This window comes from Macaca nemestrina, chromosome 14 (genome assembly GCF_043159975.1).
Source record: "Macaca nemestrina isolate mMacNem1 chromosome 14, mMacNem.hap1, whole genome shotgun sequence".
In the NCBI taxonomy this organism is placed as follows: Eukaryota; Metazoa; Chordata; class Mammalia; order Primates; family Cercopithecidae; genus Macaca; species Macaca nemestrina.
This window is the reverse complement of record NC_092138.1, coordinates 112682571-112700831: the sequence shown is the minus strand read 5'-3', so window position 1 is coordinate 112700831 and position 18261 is coordinate 112682571. Positions and strand designations below refer to the sequence as shown.

The following is an 18261-nucleotide window of genomic DNA, read 5'->3' as shown; positions in this document are numbered from 1 at the left end:
CACCCTCAGTAAATGTCACCCTCTGCAGTAGTGGCTGAGAAGGACCCCAGGGGCTTGGAAGGACCCACTTGTGTGACCCGTTGCTTCTTCAAGTCCGAACCTGCCCACCCTACGAGGCTGACCTGCAGCTGCTGCTCCAGGAGGGCAGGCTGGGTCGGCTGCTCCTCAGCCACCTCTTAGCACATAGCCCACGGCTGCCATCTGCTGGGCAGCCGCCACCACCTGGGGTAGGAAGTCCTGAGTCCACCAGCGCCCTCACCCCTTCCTGTATGCCCTGAGCCTTCACTGCTCCACTCGGGGTCTCCTGCAGACCTCCTGGCCTCCCGTTCTCCCCTCGTGGTGACCTTTAGAATTCCGAATCTATCAAGACACACGTGGACATCTTCCACTGGCGGAGTCTCGGGTCCCTGGCAAGTTCTGTCACTCAGAGCGCCTGTTCACAGGCCTGGCTCAGTGAATGGCTGTCACTCACACGTGTCGAGGGCTTGCTGGTCAGGCGAGATGTGCTTTACATGTGTGCTTTCACCTAGCTCTATGACCATTTTTTAATACGTGTGTGTGGGTGTGTGTAAAATTACTGTATTATACATGGGGCCACTGCTCTATAATTTCCTATTGTGTAATTGAGGAAACCGAGGCTCAGAGACATGAAGGACCTGACCCATGTGGCTGCTTGGTGGGAAAGCAGCCACACGCCACTTGCCCCCCTGCCGCCAGCGCCCAGGCTCTCCGCCTCTGCCTGGCTCAGCCATCATGGAAATGGTGCAGCATCAAGGTCTAGGCCTGATTGGCTGGCGACCCCTGTGCTATGGACCAAGCCATCGTCCCTGCTACGTTGCTCTGTCCTGAGCCCCATGACTTGGAAGGTCCAGGATCGCTAGAGAGAGAGCAGGAGGGTATCGGAGAGGTCTGGAGAGTTGATGGCAAGCACAACAGCCGGGCAGGAAACCCTGACCGCAAAGCAGAGCCCAACCTCAGGGCATGAGCCAGAGCTGGTCGGGTGCTAGAAGGGCTGCCCTGGAGACAGGGAGCCAATTTGGAGCGTGCTGCAGCTCTGGGAAGAGAGACCCGGCCCAGTGTCACGGAGGCGAGAGCTCCCCTGCAGAGCCCAGGGAGGCAGCCTCAGGATGGAAACTCACAGAAAGACTGGAAGGAGACAGTTCTGGCCTACATGCTTGCCCAGCGACCTGGGGTTTTAAGGGTGTTTGGTTTAGGCCCACCGTTCTCTACCTAAGGTTCAGCAAGGCACTCTCTACAGGTCTGTAGTCTCACGGGCACCTCAGGGTGAACCCGACAGAAAGGCAGGCCTGGACAGTGCAGCAGAGATGGCATGGCAGGCAGGAGAGGACAGCAGCCGGGGGCATCCCTGGGGTCAGATGCCTGTGCTCAAATCCTGGCTTTGCAGTTGTTGCTCTGCGCTAGTCCCATGCCCTCGTTTCTGGATGCCAGTGCTTTACACGCAGGGAGACGGGCACATTGTGAGCGCTCAGCAAGTAGTCCCCAGGAGTCAGTCCTCCACTCCCACCACCCCCGGCCGGCCACGTGGCTATTTCTTTAACCCATGCTCCACGTACGAGAAATTCTCTCCCTTCGCTGACACATTCAAGAAGCGCGTCAGCAAGAACACGTTCTTCGTACTGGTGCGTGTGGTGGATGAGCTTTGGTGAGTGCTTCACCCTTGGGGTCCTAGGGGGCCAATGGGGAGGCAAAGGCTCCAATCCACCTGCTTCTCCTGCCCATCGGCTCTGGGCAGAGCTGGCTCTTGCCTGCATTATCTTGGTCCTTTGAGAGAATGGCCTGTCCCCAGCAGGCCAGGGTGAGGTGGGTGAGGTTCTCTCCTGGACCCTCAGGAGAGAACCCGCCACACCCACCTGCTCCCATGGGTATCTTAGGTCCAGTCTCCAGCAGGCCATGCTCTCAGCCACCAGCCATGGTGGAGGCTGGAATGGGAGAGGCTGCCTCTCCCTCACTCCTCAGTGTTTCCATGGCTGGCCATCTGACGGCATGGCACTTGCCATATCGGTTCCGCTGACAAATCTCCATCAGGCGGACTGTCTTCCTCCTGCTGGGGGAGATGACCGTGGTCAGTGGCTGTGCGGCTGGGAAATGGCCACGCGTGGACAGCTCTCAGCAGGGCAAGTTGGGGAGCATCCCTCAGGCATCTAGTCTGAGAGGTCAGGAAGTCTTGGTGTCTCATCGCCCAATGGGAGCAGCAGCTCCCCAGGGCGGGATTTGTGTGGGACTTGTCCCTGCAGACCAGGCCCCAGCAGAGTCCCTGGCGCTTGTCCAGTGCCAACAGATGGCTGTTGCGTGTATGGCAGGTGCTATGACCATCCCAACACCTCCAAGAACACAGGCAGCCATCCCAGGCTCTCGTCTCCTGCTCTCTTCCCATGAGAAGTTTCCCAGCCAGCTCTGTGCCAGTCATGGCCCCGTGCCCTTTGTGTATCCCAAGGCAAAGCCAGAGTCTGCCTGGGCCTTGTGTTCCTGCTCCTCACCTTGTGCTCTTTGGTCCTTCAGCCTGGTGGAATTGACAGAAGAGATCCTGAAGCTGCTGATGGAACTGGTCTTCCGCCTGGTGTGCAACGGGGAGCTGAGCCTGGCCCGCGTGCTCCGGAAGAACATCCTGGACAAGGTGGACCAGAAGAAGCTGCTCAGGTGTGCCACCTCTGGCCAGCCCCTGGCGGCCCGGGGGGTAGCAGCCAGGTGAGGAGCCCACCTCTCCAGCCCCGCCTCTTCCCCAGGAGCTGTGCCTTTCTCAGTTTACCCTCCCTCCCTGCCAGCCCCACAGCCCCAGCCTGATTCTGCGCAGGCCCTTTGATGAGGTGCCTCAGGAACAGCCCCGTGGGTCCCTGGGGGCTGGGCCTCTTCTCCAGGAGACATATTGGGTGGTGATCCCCTTGTGACTAGGAAGTGGGCAGCAGGGCATGGGGCTTCAGAGGACAGGGCAGGAGTGCACACACCCTGGGCTTGGGTCAGTTCTGGGTTGTCCCAGCATGAACCTGGCAGTGGTTGATGCTAGCCCGGCCCTCTGGGCTACCCTGGCCATCCCTAAGAATCTGCATAAAGAGGCTGGGCACGGTGGCTCAAGCCTGTAATCCCAGCACTTTGGGAGGCCAAGACGGGTGGATCACGAGGTCAGGAGATCGAGACCATCCTGGCTAACATGGTGAAATCCCGACTCTACTAAAAAATACAAAAAATTAGCCAGGCGTAGTGGAGGGTGCCTGTAGTCCCAGCTACCCGGGAGGCTGAGGCAGGAGAATGGCGTAAACCCGGGAGGCGGAGCTTGCAGTGAGCTGAGATCCGGCCACTGCAGTCCAACCTGGGCGACAAAGCGAGTCTCTGTCTCAAAAAAAAAAGAATCTGCGTAAAGATTCCTGTCTGTGGCCTGCCCCCTCCACACCGACGGTGAGTGCCATTTGCAGCTATAGATGTCTGTTGAGTAGTGGGCTCCTTCCGGTGAGTGCATAGCCTTCGTTTCTTTGGCACCGTCTCTGTTCTTGCTGGCCACCTGGAAGCGGGCTCCAGCCATGAGTGAGCCTTCTTGGCATCTCAGTTGTCCATGAGCTCACGAGGGAAACTCAGGCTCCTGATTCCAGAAGCTGCTGGACACACTCAGCAGAAGCAGGAGAGAAAGGCAGACAGTGTTGTCCCAGAGAGGCAGGAGGCCCATAGGGCCCCAGGGAGCCTTTTGGGGCTTCCCCGCCACGTATCCTCCACGCTCCTGCTGGGCAGAGAGGCTCTCCTGCTCCGACACTGCAGCCCGGGCCTGCTTACCTCTCCCCACCGCCCTCCCCACCCCTGACGGCTCTTCTCACACCTCTGTCTTCCAGGCCGGGGACCTTGCACGACTTTCACAGCCATGAGATCGCAGAGCAGCTAACTCTGCTGGATGCTGAGCTCTTCTATAAAATAGAGGTACAGGCTGCTCCTGCCATGGGGAGCCACACTGGTTGTCCCTGAATGAAAGAAACCCCATCACGGGAAAGCCGGGGGCTCCACCTCCATCTGCCTTCTTTCCTTTTGCAGATTCCTGAGGTTTTGCTTTGGGCAAAAGAGCAGAATGAGGAAAAGAGCCCCAACTTGACCCAGTTCACAGAGCACTTCAACAACATGTCCTACTGGTGAGGGGCCCAGCGCCAAGCCCTGTTGCTCTGGATGGTGGCACGTCTGGGTGGGCTCTGCGTTTTCCTTTGCAGGGAGCTCGAATGGTAGGAGAAGGAGCTACCTCTTTCATTCCTCTAAGCTCCCGGGGGCCCCGCAAGCATTGACCACGAATGGTAGACAGAGGACGGGGCAGGCAGAGGACAAGGGCAGGGACAGGACGGGGCTTGCTGGAAGTGGCCACCTGGTCGAGGAGGCTCAGCGGGGAAGAGTGCCAGGGTCGAGGAGCAATGTCTGCCATAGGTGGTGTTGGGAAGGGCGTCGAGTTTGCCCTCCTGCCCTGTCACTGCCAGGTGATCTCAGGCTGACGCTCACACAGACTCTGCCTGACAAAACAGTTAGCACAGGAGTGGGCTCTATAACAATAATGTTTGTATTTAGTCTTTAATTGCGTGTGTGTGTGTGTGTTTGAGACGGAGTCTCGCTCTGTTGCCCAGGCTGGAGTGCAGTGGCGTGATCTCAGCTCACTGCACGCTCCGCCTCCCGGGTTTACACCATTCTCCTGCCTCAGTCTCCCGAGTAGCTGGGACTACAGGCGCCCGCCATCTCGCCCAGCTAGTTTTTTGTATTGTTTAGTAGAGACGGCGTTTCACCGTGTTAACCAGGATGGTCTTGATCTCTTGACCTTGTGATCTGCCCGTCTCGGCCTCCCAAAGTGCTGGGATTACATGTGTGAGCCACTGCGCCCGGCCTAGTCTTTAATTCTTAAAGCAAAATGAATCCCAGTAGTGTGTTTATAAAGCAGAGCTCTTGTCTCTTCAAGAGGCGACAAAGCCCCCACAGCAGCTCAGTATCAGGCAGGGCCCCGCCCAGAGCCCAGCAGCTGTGCGCCCCCCCGCACTTCCCACTGCTGTGCCAGCCCCACTGCCCACTGCTGCCTCCAGGAGAATGTCTGAGGTGTTTTAAAGGCCCCGAGATCATCTCCCCTTTTCCTGCCATCCTCCCCACAGAAGCTCTCTGTCCTGGGGAAAGCATGTTTAGCCATGGCAGTCCAGTGTAGGGTTTTGCCCAACAGGATGTGGTTTCTAAGGCAGACGGAAGCTGCACACAAGGCCCCAAGCCTGGCTTCTGACAGCAGCCTCTGGCTGGGTGCAGGAAGCTTGGGAGCACACTCCAAAGGGCCTGGCTGCACAGAGGTGCAAGCGCAGTGGCTCACACCTATAATCCCAGGACTTTGGGAGGCCAAGGCAGGAGGATCACTTGAGCGTAGGAGTTTGAGACCAGCCTGGACAACATAGAGAGACCCCCATCTCTACAAAAAATTAAAATTAGCCAGGTGCAGTGGTACATACCTATAGTCCCAGCTACTCCGGAAGCTGGGGCAGGAGGATCAGTTGAACCCAGGAGTTCAAGACTACAGTGAGATATACTCACAGCACTGGGTGACAGATCAAGACCTGTCTCTTTAAAAAAAAAAAAAAAAAAAAAAGCAGCAGTGCAAAGTGTGGCACCTCCTCTAAGTGACCCTGGTAGTGGCCCCTGTGAACCACAGGAAACTGAGGCTAGCAGGACACCCCTGCTGCGTTTATCCCACAGATGAGACTGGCCTGTGGCTTTGGTCTCGGCTTTGGTTGCTACTAAGGTTCTCAGAAGTTCCTTCCCTCGTGGCTGCCAAAAGTGACTTCTTACGTCACATGCTAGCAGGTCTCCCCGAGCCAGTCCTGCGCCGCACAAGGAACTTGCCCAGCCCCCCGGTACTCGGGGTCCATGCTTGCCAGGAAAGGCTCTGCTTTGATCCTTCCATGCTCCACCTGCAGATTCGAAGCCCCCTTTGGGCCTTTACCAGATTTCCTTATGGTCACCAGATTTATTGTCACCAGATTTCCTTGTGGTGTCTTCCCTCTGTCCCAGGATGCTGTGAGCTCCTGGAGAGCAGAAAGTAGGCTATGCCTGGGGCAGGCTGCACGTACTCAGTATGGGTGGGCTGGTGACCACTGGCATGGGGGTCGTACAGGTCCTGTCTCCACCAGGACCCCTGGGGCCTACAGGGACCAGTCAGCTCAGTTGTTTCTTTTTCCCTTGGTCCATGCAGGGTCCGGTCCATAATCATGTTACAGGAAAAGGCCCAGGACAGGGAACGGCTGCTCTTAAAGTTCATCAAGATCATGAAGGTAATGGTGGCCAAGTCCTCCCCAGGCCCCCACCATCAGTCCCTGCCTGGGGAGCCCGGGACCCGCCTGCCCTCCAGCCTCACGGCGCCGCCCCTCTCTCCGCAGCACTTGCGGAAGCTGAATAACTTCAACTCCTACTTGGCCATCCTCTCTGCCCTGGACTCAGCGCCCATCCGCAGGCTGGAGTGGCAGAAGCAGACCTCAGAGGTGAGCGGCCTTGGGGCGTGGGTGGGAGGATGCCTGGTAAAGGGGGCCATGCAGCCCTCAGACAACCAGCTGTGGCAGAAAGTGCTCCCACTGAAGCAAAGGCTGGGCCTAGGCCCCTGCTCTGCCACCGACATGCTGTGTGGCCAGGACAGCTGCCCTCCCACCTTCCTGTCTCTGATCGCCAGTCTTCAGGCCCCAGGGAGCTTCAAGGTTGGTTCCGGGGTGGTCACGTCCTGGTGTTCTGCTGCCACCCAGCAGGCCCATCCCTGGGTTCCCATCTCCCCTGCCCTTCCTCAGCCCGTTCTTCTGAAGGGTCTGCTTCAGGCCGGGCGCTGCGGTAGGTGCTGGGGACGCACTGTGAACAGCCCAGCATGATGTTGGGTGGGTTTCTGCTGGATAAGCGCTAAAAGAAGAAGGGTGGGCAGGTGGGCCAGCCCAGAGGAAGTGTCACTCATGCTACCACCTGTAGAGGAGGAGGAGTTTCCTGGGAAGGGAAGAGAATCAAAGGGGACAAAGGAGTGCACAACCAGGAGCAGGTGGGGATTGGCACCTCCAGGGACAGGAGGAGGCCAGGGGACCACATCCTCGGAGAAGGGGACCAGCTCTAGGTCATGAGAGCCTCAGGAGCCTGGTGAGGAGTTGGGCCTTTATCCTGTGTAGGGAAATATTGCAAATGGGGGCAAAACCCATAGCTTTGAGTGTCAGCCAGGCCACCCAGGGATCATGTCAGGGATCCAAGTGTGACCAGACCACCCAGAGGTCATGTCAGGGACCCAAGGGTCAGCCACGCCACCCAGGGGTCATATCAGAGACCCGGGTGTCAGCCAGGCCACCCAGGGTCGTCTTGTTCAAGCCCATGTTCAGGGATGGTTGTAAGCTAGTGTATGGGGAGAGGTGGGAAATTCACACGGCCTCTCTGCAAGAGGGCTCCTGAGGAGGCAGCGCTGCAGGGAGAGGCACCTAACAGGAGAAGAGGCAGGAGAGGGGCCTTCTGAGTGGGGCAGGGCTGGCTGACTCTCCTAGGCGGGAGCCCCCCGCCCCTGCAGGAGAGAAGCCTCCCAGCCCTGAGGAGGGCGAGGTCACATGCTGTCTCTAGTTGGTCCTCCCTGAGTGCAGGGCAGAGCAAAGGCAGCTCCGAGCCAGGAGTGACGCCACTCAGTGTGTGCCTGGGAAGCTCCTCTGGCTGGCAGGAGCCCATCTTCCGGGACGTCGTACACACGTAGGCGCTGGCTGCCCAGGCACAATGAGTGCCTCGGGGTGTTTCTCCACAGAACGGCCTGAAGTCCCCCTGTGACCAGGGGTTGGTCTGACACTCGTTGAAAAGGACAGAATCCCTGCTGGCCAGGGCCAGCACCCACACCTGGCTGGATGTTTGCACGTGGTGGGACCTGTGGAGGTGGGCAGAGGGTGGTTGACCCTCCAGTTAGTGAGGAGGACCAGGGCTCTGTCCCAGCACTGCCCCAGCACTCGCTCACACCTGTCCTGTCCTGTCCTGTTCTTCCTGTCCTGCCAGGGCCTGGCCGAGTACTGCACGCTGATTGACAGCTCATCCTCCTTCCGAGCCTACCGGGCCGCCCTCTCGGAGGTAGAACCGCCGTGCATCCCGTACCTGTGAGTAGCAGCCCCTCCAGGCCCCCAGCCCCGCCTGGGTTTGCCTCCATTGCTCTGGGGAAGATCTCTCAGGCTCCGGCAGAGAAATCCTAATTTAGGGGTTTCTAACAGAGACATTTGTACTTCGGTTTTACTTAAGGTTCTTGTAATACATAATGTACAATACATATATATAATATAATACGTAATGCTTCTTATAATACAGTTTAAACAGAACAGAAGGGCTCAGGTGAAGAACACAGGTTCTCCTTCCCCAGCCCCCAGCCGCACTCTTGTTTCCTTCCGTAGCCTGCCCATGAGCACGTGCAGCCATGCTTGTGACAGATGTATGGCTCCTGTCCCCACACACGGCATCACACAGTATTCCAGTGTCCTCACACGTGGCTGCGCATTAGAACAACCTGAGGATGCACAGCCACCCAGGAACCTTGAGAGCCTTGGTGTAAAGAAGTTCAGAAAGTGCTTCCTGAGTGTGGACCATGGGTGGGAGGAAATATGTTTCATAGAAAAGGGACATAGCGGAATAACCAAAGCCAAACAAGTGTCTGTTGCAGGAGTTACGAGAGCCTTTAGTGTGCCATAGACACTGAGAATCTCCAAGAGACCAAAACTCAGCAGCATCCCAAGGCTGAGTGTTCAATGGCACATCCTATAGGGTTCCTGTAGGGCAGCCCTCAAGGCCTCAACTCAGAGATACAAATCCCCAGGCTTTCTGCTCTGAGCGCTAACAGTCTTTCCCACCATGGCTCCACAGCTGCTCGCTCAAGCTGAGTTCTCCCTGAGTGGAGGAGCCGCCCCTGTCTCTCTCATCCGGCCTTAAGTCCTCTGCAGTCAGAAGCACCTATTAACTTACTACACTTTGTTTGTTTGTTTGTTTGTGATGGAGTCTCACTCTGTCACCCAGGCTGCAATGCAGTGGCATGATCTTGGCTCACTGCAACCTCTGCCTCCTGAGTTCAAGCAATTCTCCCACCTCAGCCTCCTGAGTAGTAGCTGGGATTACAGGCGTGCGCAACCATGCCCAGCTAATTTTTTTTTTTTTTTTTTTTTTGTATTTTTTTAGTAGAGACAGGGTTTCACCGTGTTGGCCGGGCTAGTCTCGAACTCTTGACCTCAGGTGATCCACCTGCCTTGGCCTCCCAAAGTGCTGGGATTACAGGTGTGAGTCATCGCACCCGGCCTGTTTCTTTATTTGTTTAATAAAGACGGAGTCTCTGTCACCCAGGCTGGAGTGCAGTGGTGCAATCATAGCTCACTGCAACCTTTAACTCCTGGGCTCAAGGAGTCCTCCCGCATCAGTCTCCTTAGTAGCTGGGATTACAGGCACACACCACCATGCCCAGCTAATTTTTGTATTTTTTGTAGGGACGAGGTCTTGCTCTGTTGCCCATGCTGGTTTCAAACTCTTTTTTTATTTTTTTTATTTTATTTATTTATTTTTTTTTGAGACAGAGTTACATTCTTGTTACCCAGGCTGGAGTGCAGTGGCGCAATCTTGGCTCACTGCAACCTCCGCCTCCCAGGTTCAAGTGATTCCCCCGCCTCAGCCTCCCAAGTAGCTGGGATTACAGGCGTGCACCACCACGCCCAGCTACTTTTTGTATTTTTAGTAGAGACAGGGTTTCACCATGTTGGCCAGGTTGAGCTCAAACTCCTGACCTCAGGTGATCCTCCTACCTCGGCCTCCCAAAGTGCTGGGATTACAGGTGTGAGCCGCCACACCCAGCCTAGCCATTTTCAGACTCTTGAGCTCAATCTTTCTGCCTCAGCCTCCTGTAGAACTGGGATTACAGGTATGAGCCATCCCACCCAGCCCACCACACCTGTTAATAAAAGGAGATCTCCGCCCCTGCCCCCTGGTTTGGGTTTTGGTTTTTTTGGGTTTTTTTTTTTTTTTTTTTCTGCTCATTTGTTTAATGTTACTTTAGCAGCCATGGCAGCCACGTCACCCTCAGGCTTCTCATCAGCTGTACTGGCTTCCGAGGGCCCCAGCAGGTGCTTGTGGAGCCAGAGGCCAGAGGCTGAGGAGGGAGTTTGTTCTGGGAAAGACAGACACCCCAGACTGGCTCTTTGGTTTGCTCTGGGGTTTGGAAGCAGCAAGGGCTAGAGTCATGTGTCAGGCGCTAGGACTCGCAGTGAGCAGCTGCCAAACCAGCCCCTCCCTGTAGCAGTAACAGGCTTCCTAACCCATCCTCCCAGGGGGCTGATCCTGCAGGACCTGACCTTCGTTCACCTGGGAAACCCAGACTACATCGATGGGAAAGTGAACTTCTCCAAGCGGTGGCAGCAGTTCAACATCCTCGACAGCATGCGGTGCTTCCAGCAAGCGTGAGTGCCGCTGGCCCGGGGGGCTGGGCAGAGCTGAGCCCTGGGCCACACCCAAGGAGAGACAGCCCGGGATGCCGAGGGGAGGGGGAGCCACAGAGGACCCAGGGACCCGCCCCCTGCTGAGCAGGGATATAGTCCAGGCCCTTCAGTCTCTGCCAGGATGACTTGAGAGCATGCCCACCAGGCTCCATGCCAGGCCTGGCCCTGGGCCTGGACCCCGTGACGGCACAGCTCATCCTCCCATTTTACACACCAGAAGCTGGTGCCCACCTTGCTGTGAGAAGCGCCTGACAAACCCTGGCCTGCCTGACTCGGAGGCACCAGAGCTCCCCCAGGGCGGGCCCTGACATGCATTGTTGGGGGCAGTGGGGTCACCTGGGGCCCCTTCCCTTTGAGCAGCCCAGCCTCAGGGCCCTGTTTGTGCTCCATATGCTGGTACTGTCTTTGAGTGCTGGTATCCCCCCTTTGTCACGTTGGTTAATGGCAGCCCCTGCAGCATCCGTCTCCTGCGAGGTTGTGGGGATGGTCCCCACGGCACCGTCCAGGAGGGTGGCGCCATCGGGCCATCCAGCCCACACAGGTGCTCACTGACTGCTCCCCATCCCCTGCACCAGGCACTATGACATCCGGAGGAACGACGACATTATAAACTTCTTCAATGACTTCAGTGACCACCTGGCTGAGGAGGCCCTATGGGAACTCTCTCTGAAAATTAAACCCAGGAACATAACAAGGAGAAAAACAGACCGGGAAGAGAAGACCTAGGAGCAGCCGCCGGGATCGAGGAGAATGCTCGAGGGGCGCGGAGGGCAGCTCCCAGACCGGAGAGGACCTTGGACCTGTTAGGCGGGTGGCAGGAGTCCCGGCCTCGGAGCCACGAGGCTGGCCAGGCCTCAGCGGGGCCGGGCGGGAGCTGGAGTCTGCCTGCCGCTTCCTGCCTCCCTCCTCTGTGGGAGCAGACCCGTGGGCCTCTGCAGCCAGCAGGCAGGTCTTGTTGCCAATTTGCAAACCGGTGGTTTTCTGGTTTGGTTTTGTTTTCTGCTTTTACTTCCATCTCTCCCCTCTTGCCCTTCCACCCACTCCCCTCCAGGGAGAGAGCAGCAGAGACCTCATCAGCAGACCAAGGAAGTGGCGGGTGCTGCCCCTCCCTGAGCTCCAGGGTCCCTGAATCTTCTGAAATGGAAAATGAGTGGAGGCCTTCTGGGGTGGGTTGTCCTCCAGGGGCCCTGGAATGGGGGCGAGCAGCTGGGTGGGCAGAACGCAGAGTAGACTGGGAGGAGGTCCTTTCACTTCTCGCTTCCGCTTCTGTTGCATGGAGGATGGTGTGAGCTTTGCAGCAGGCCCGGAAAGGTACGCAGGTGACCCCTTAGCAGCTGGTGCTCTGCACCGCGGTACTGGCGCCATCAGGGCCTCCCTTGCCCACTGAGAGCAGCAGCAGTGTCTGTCATCCTGTCGCCCCTTACCCCCCACCCCAGGCCACTGGGCCCCTCCCACACCACCCGGGGAGCTGAGCAGAGGAGGCTGGAGTAAGGGAGGACTTGATCATCCAAGAAGTACTTTTTATTGCTGGGAGTCTTCTGAACCTCACCAAACTGAGGCCAGAGCTGAGCTCCTGGGGGAGTTAGTTCAGAGGGGAGAGGCCAGCACCTCCCTCCTCCATCGCTCGCTGTGTGCCTTAAACTCCATCTCCTGTCCCTCCCCATCCCCTGGCTTTCCCTCCCTCCTCGCCCCATCCTGGGCCGGCCAGCAGGGCTCCTCCTCTGGCTCTTCAGACCTTTCAGCCAGTGCTGTCAGTGCCCCTGGGAGGGAAGGGCATCCCTGAGGCACCCGAATGGGCCCTCGGGGTGCAGGGAGGCAGAGGCCTGGCCGCGGAGGAGCCTCCTAAGGTAGCAGCTGCAGCAGGTGCGCCCTCTCCCTACTCTCGCCACACTAGAGCGGCTTGCAGAGCAGATGCTCTTTCCCTCCTCCTCGTCAAAACCGTTCTCGCTGCTGAGCTTGACAATCTGGGCAAGGCTTGTGGGGCGCTTGGCAAACAGAACCTGCCCTGTGCCGCCCGGCTCTGTGGCCTCCAGCATGAGCCTGCAGGCAGGGCACTGCGGGAACCCAGTCGTGCTGCCCCAGCCCATGCCTCCGGGTCTGCTGTGCATGAATGAGTGCTCATTTGTCCCAGGTTTAGGACAGCAGGGTCAAGTGGACAGCAGGTTCAAGTGAACAGCAGGGTCTAACTATGCTTAGCCCAGTTCAAACAGAACAAAGGCAAAACGTAGAAAGCAACATCTGTTGATCATTCGGGTTTTTTTTTAAAACAACCATGTCACTTTGAGTCCTTCGTGGGTTTTTGAACAGCATTTATCAAGAAGAAAATGTGGGTTTTTTCCCCTCTCCCATGTTTTGTTTGTCCTGTAAATAGAGGGAGGAAAGCCGTGCAGTGGCAGGCGGGACCCCCTCTGGCGGCGGGACCCCCTCTGGCGGTGGTCCTGCAGGGCCAGCCGGGACCTGTCACTTTATTATTTAAGGAGTGTGTGTGTAGAGTCGCTGGCTTATTAACAGTATTGTGTGTGGGTTGGGTTTTTAGTTTGTTCCTTCTTTTTGAAGTCCCTTCATTTCAATCCTTGCCTCTCTCTCCCCTTCCCTTGCCCAGCTCTGTTGAATGCTGCTGTGCGCGTGTGAGGGCCTCTCTGCACACAGGGCTCTTGGGTTTGTGCGAACTGAAATTCTCCCTGTATTTGTGAGACTCGTAGGAGTCCCCCTCTGGAGCACAGGCAATGCCAGTGCCATGCTGCAGCCTCAGAAACCAGGCCTCTCCCCCCAGCAGCAGGTGGAACCGTGTCTGTGGTCGGGTGCTGTCCACAGCTCTGTCTGCCTTGTTCTTGGGCTTGAGCCAGGTGGAGGTGGGGTCTCTTCACCTTCCCTGAATTCAGAACAGACCCTGTGCCTGGCCCCAGTGTGCCCAAGCAACTCCCCAGGCCCTTGTTGGGAGCCCTTGGTGGTCTGAGCAGCGGGGCCCAGGCAGCACATGAGCAGTGCCCGGGGCTCCCTGCGTGAGGACGGCAAGGTGCGATGTATGTCTCATTTATTGATGGCAGGCGTGCCCCTGCGCCCCCTGCTCCTGGCCCTGGTTATTGCTGAGCTCTGTGCTCAGTGCTGCGGCCTGGCCATGGCTCGTCTGTTCCTTCTGGGGGGCCGGGCAGGTTGTGGGAATCAGTCTTCACAAACAGACAGGAGCCAGGCAGAGGACTCGTTCCTTGCAGAGGTCAGGCCTCACTTGCAGGTGTCGGGGTTGGCAAGGAGGGGCAGGCACACACCATGTCTGACCTAAACCCAATTCTGGGGAGCGTCTCCCGCTCCAGCCCCACGACCTCCACAGGGTTACATTGTAATATATATGCCCCAGCTAACCTGTCTGATGGTGGCATCTTCCTGCAGACATTTCAAACATGTAACTTTTATATGAAAAAAAATAAACACAGACGAAAGCTGCCGAATGTCATGTCCACGCCCAGCTGCGTGTGTGCAGTTACGGTGACAGCCCAGCCTGCTCCGGGCTGGCCTCGCCACCTCTTTTCTGAGACCCCTGTAGCAGGCAGGGCTTCTGGGAGGCTGAGGGTCATTCAGCTGCATTCCCAGGCCCACTCGCTGCCGTTGGGGTAGTTGTGGCTGAGTGGAATGGATGTCGCCAGAACTTTCCCTCCTAAGCCTTGTGCCCTAGAAGCAGTCAACTGGGCAAAGAATTGCTCGTTCCCTGGAGGTCGGTTCATGCAAAAGAGTCCCCCACCCCAGTGTCCTGGTGAAAAGGGCGTCCTCGGGTGGGATTCGGGAGTGCAGGCTCTAGAACTGCTCCTCAGGGCCCGGAAGCACTCTTTATGGTGTGCCTTTTGCGGGGTGTCCTCTGCCACCCAGGAGGCCGCGGCAGAGGCTCGGGCCCAGCCCCAGCAAGGAACAGCAAAGCCTCTGCACTTACAGGAGTCGGAGTGAGGAGGCCCTGGAGATTCCAGTCCCTTCTCTGCCCTGAGGTGTGCTGTGTCCCCTCCATGCAGAGTTAGGCACAGGGCCCAATGGTTCTGGGAGACCATTCACCATCTCCCTATCTTCCTTATCCTCCCAGAGCCACCCCCATGCCATGGCCCACCTGTGCCCCAGGGTTTCCACACTAGCACCTGAGACCAAGCACCCCGGCATAGCCACCCAGGGATGGCGGGAGTCAGGGCCAGCCCTCATATTCACCCTGGTTCCCAGTCCCCAGCTTTCAGCCCCACAGCGGCCCCTGGGGAAGCCGAGGATCTCTGCATCTCTCTGTACTTGGTCGTGCAGAGGTCGGACCTGGTGAGGAGGAAGCATCTCCCCTCATGCCCCCTCAAAGGCAGCAGCTTAAGTCTGTCCCTTTAAAGGGAGAGGCCAAGTATTCCCGGAGCGATCACAAGATCTGATAGAAGGGACCCCGCATCAGGCAGGCATCCACCGTCCCCTCAGCTGTTGGCAGTGCCCGTGTGCCAGGCACCACCCCGGAGGATGAAAGCCCAGGTTCTCTGTTTTGTTCATTGCAATCCTCTGGCACATTGCTCAGCCACTCCAGCCACTCGTGCCTCAGGCTCCTCCTTATCTGCTTTTGTCCAGTTTGACCAATGAGCTTGCAGAGGCCCAAGAGAGACCAGTTCACTCCTTAGTCCTCCACTCCCATCTCCCTCCCCTGCCAGGAACCTGGTCGGGCCCCAACAACCCCAGTGAGCAGTAGGTGACATGCCAGGTATGGACCTCAGGCCTCAGCCTTCCCACCAGCGCGGCGGGGCAGCAGCTGCTGTGACCCACCCTGGTCTTTGGTGACCGGCAGACCGCGAGATTCAGCGAGACCGCGAGATTCAGCGAGACCGCGAGATTCAGCAAAGGAGCCGCCATGGTCACGGAGGAAACACCTTGGCTTCCGCCCCACCCGCAGAGTGTCCCCGCCCAGGGCCTGAGAGTGTGCGTGCTTAGCCAGTAACCCAGGAGGCTCCGATGCCTGCTCCAGCCAAGAACTGCAGTCCCACCGAAGGTATCTGAGCCGAGGGCCCCAAGCCTCCCACCTGCTCTGACCTTGCGGTCCACAAGCTGGGTCCCGCCCCCAGCAGTGCAAGGCTGGAGAATGAGGTATGATGGCTGACTGCTCACTGTCCCCCTGTGGGATGAGAGGCAGGCCCCAACATTCATTCAAACCATTTTTTTTTTTCATTCATTCACTAGGAGTGCATTATTTAGGAAGCAGTCAAGATGTGGCTCGGGCCATCTGAGTCCCTCATTGGCTGCCAGCAGTCTGGGGGAATATGGCCTTGGCTGCAAAGGGCTGTGTCCTGACTCTGCAGCTAAGCAAAAAGACCCTGGGTAAGTGGTTTTCTTCTCTGCTTCCCAGTTTCCCCAGCAAAAGTGGGGGTAATAACAGCCTCTACTTCCTAAGGTCTCACAAAGTTTCAATGAGTTAATACTTGGAACAGGGTCTGGTGAGCATTTTGGAGTACCAAGCACTCTACAGACTGCTTTACCTCATTCACTTCTCTTAATCGAAAAATCACACAGGCCGGGCGCAGTGGCTCACGCCTCTAATCCCAGCACTTTGGGAGGCTGAGGCAGGCGGATCACTTCAGGTCAGGAGTTCGAGGCCAGCCTGGCCAACATGATGAAACCCCATCTCTACTAAAAATACAAAAATTAGCCGGGCGTGGTGGCGGGCGCCTGTAGTCCCCGCTACTCAGGAGGCTGAAGCAGGAGAATCGCTTGAACATGGGAGGCGGAGGTTGCAGTGAACTGAGATGGTACCACTGCACTCCAGCCTGGGTAACAGAGCGAGACTCTGTCTCAAAAAAAAAGAAAAGAAAAAGGAAACACTAAACTTGTTTTATGAATGGACTATAACCTTGACAATGAATCAAGACAAGGACAGTACAAGATCATTACAAGTCAGTCCAGTGTATGAATACTGATACAAAATTTATAAAATCATGTTAGCCACCCCAAACCAGCATCACATAAAAATCAGTCCTTCCTGACCAGGTTGGGCTTATCTCAAAAACGCAAGGATGGAATAATTTCAATCAGTTAACGTCACTGACCCCCATGCTAGACGCTGCGGCTCTACACATCTGGTTTGCATCTCCTTCCTGGGCACACAGGGAACTACACTTCCCAGGCCCCTGCCTGAGATCTGAGGGGCAGACACATGTCACTGTGGGCTGGGCGTTTAAGAACTGTTGCGTGGCTCCATACTTACTCTTTCCTACCCCCAGTACTCCTGGAGTCTGGGTGGTAAGATGGCAGAGCCCGAAGTTGGGGGAGCCTGGACAGGGACCACCCCACTCACCCATGTTGGGCTTGCTTGACGTGAATGAAAAATGAAGCTATGGAGACTTCAGGGTTTATTTTCGTGGCATGGCCTCACTTCCCCCAAATATACCACGTTAACAAATGAAAGGAAGAAAGCCATAGAATCACCGCAATAGTCACAGAACAGCCTTTGTTTAAAATGCAACATCCATTCATTATTTTTACTATGAATAATAAAAATTCAGGGTTTCACTTTTGTCCCCCAGGCTGGAGTGCATGGCATCTGCTCACTGCAACCTCGACCTCCCAGGCTCAAGCGATCCACCTCACCCTCCCAAGTAGCTGGGACTACAGGCACACACCGCCACACCCAGCTAATTTTTTATTCTTTGTAGACACCAGGTTTTACCATGTTGGCCAGGCTCGTCTTGAACTCCTGAGCTCAAGCGATCCACTCAACTCGGCTTCCCAAAGTGTAGGGATTCCAGGCGTGAGCCACCGCGGCCAGCCAAAAAAAAAAAAAACCTTTTTGTTAACTAGAAATAGAAAGCCTCTTTAATCTGATAAAGGTTACCTTCCAAGATCCTATACAGACATACTTAATTGTGAAATATTCAAAGTGCTTCTTTTAAAATCAGAAACAAGAGAAAGATTCCAGTAACTCCTTGTCTGTTCATTGTACTGGAGATCCTTGCCAACGTTGTGAGAAAAGTAAATAACTGAGAGATGAACAAGAAGATCTATCAAGGTGGCTAGCTATACAACCAGGTAAAAAGTTAAACATATTCCTATATACAGTCAATAAGCAACCAGAAAATGTAATCCTTTTTTGTTTGTTTTTGAGGATTTTGGGTTTTCTGTTTTGTTTTTGGTTTGTTTTGTTTTTTGTGTTTTTTTGTTTTTTTGTTTTCGAGACAGAGTCCTGCTCTGTCGCCCAAGCTGGAGTGCAGCAGCGCGATCTCAGTTCACTGCAAGCTCTGCCTCCCAGGTTCATACCATTCTTCTGCCTCAGCCTCCTGAGTAGCTGGGACTACAGGTGACCGCCACTATGGCTGGCTAATTTTTTGTATTTTTAGTAGAGACAGGGTTTCACCGTGTTAGCCAGGATGGTCTCGATCTCCTGACCGCGTGATCCCCTGGCCTTGGCCTCCCAAAGTACTGGGATTACAGGCATGAGCCACCGCGCCTGACCTGTTTTTGTTTCTTTTAATGGTGTCTTGCTCTGTTGCCCAGGCTGGAGTGCAGTCTCAAACTTCTGGGCACAAGCAGTCCTCCCACCTCAGCCTTCCAAGGAACTCAGACTACAGGCACGTGCCACCATGCCCGGCTTCAAAAAATGTAATCTTAAGGGACCCCATTTATACTAGCATCACAAGTCTTACGGTCCTAGACCAGCAAAAGATGTGTGAAACCTTTATAGGAAAAATCAGATTTTATTAAAAACCATAAAAAACACCTTAATAAATTGAGAGGTGTGAATGTTTGTTGATAGGAAAATTAACTTTCTGGGAGATTTTTGAGACAGGGTCTCACTCCCGTCACCCAG

At 56.0% G+C, this 18261-nt stretch overlaps 1 protein-coding gene across 15 annotated transcripts in view; it reads left to right on the top strand.

Moving 5' to 3' along the window:
- Nucleotides 1–13909, top strand: part of LOC105464055 (Rap guanine nucleotide exchange factor 1) — a 160180-nt gene extending 146271 nt beyond the window's left edge. For 14 of the 15 annotated variants that reach the window (XM_071078488.1, XM_071078483.1, XM_071078487.1 and 11 more), the window contains 9 exons: nt 1574–1663; nt 2521–2706; nt 3837–3921; nt 4033–4127; nt 6200–6278; nt 6384–6485; nt 7999–8096; nt 10296–10424; nt 11039–13909. In XM_071078488.1, the coding sequence (XP_070934589.1) occupies nt 1574–1663; nt 2521–2706; nt 3837–3921; nt 4033–4127; nt 6200–6278; nt 6384–6485; nt 7999–8096; nt 10296–10424; nt 11039–11189 (1015 nt within the window). In that variant the 3' untranslated portion in view covers nt 11190–13909. The remainder of the gene's footprint in view (nt 1–1573; nt 1664–2520; nt 2707–3836; nt 3922–4032; nt 4128–6199; nt 6279–6383; nt 6486–7998; nt 8097–10295; nt 10425–11038) is intronic. The other variant, XM_071078479.1, reaches the window with a different exon arrangement.
- Nucleotides 13910–18261: the final 4352 nt, after the last annotated feature.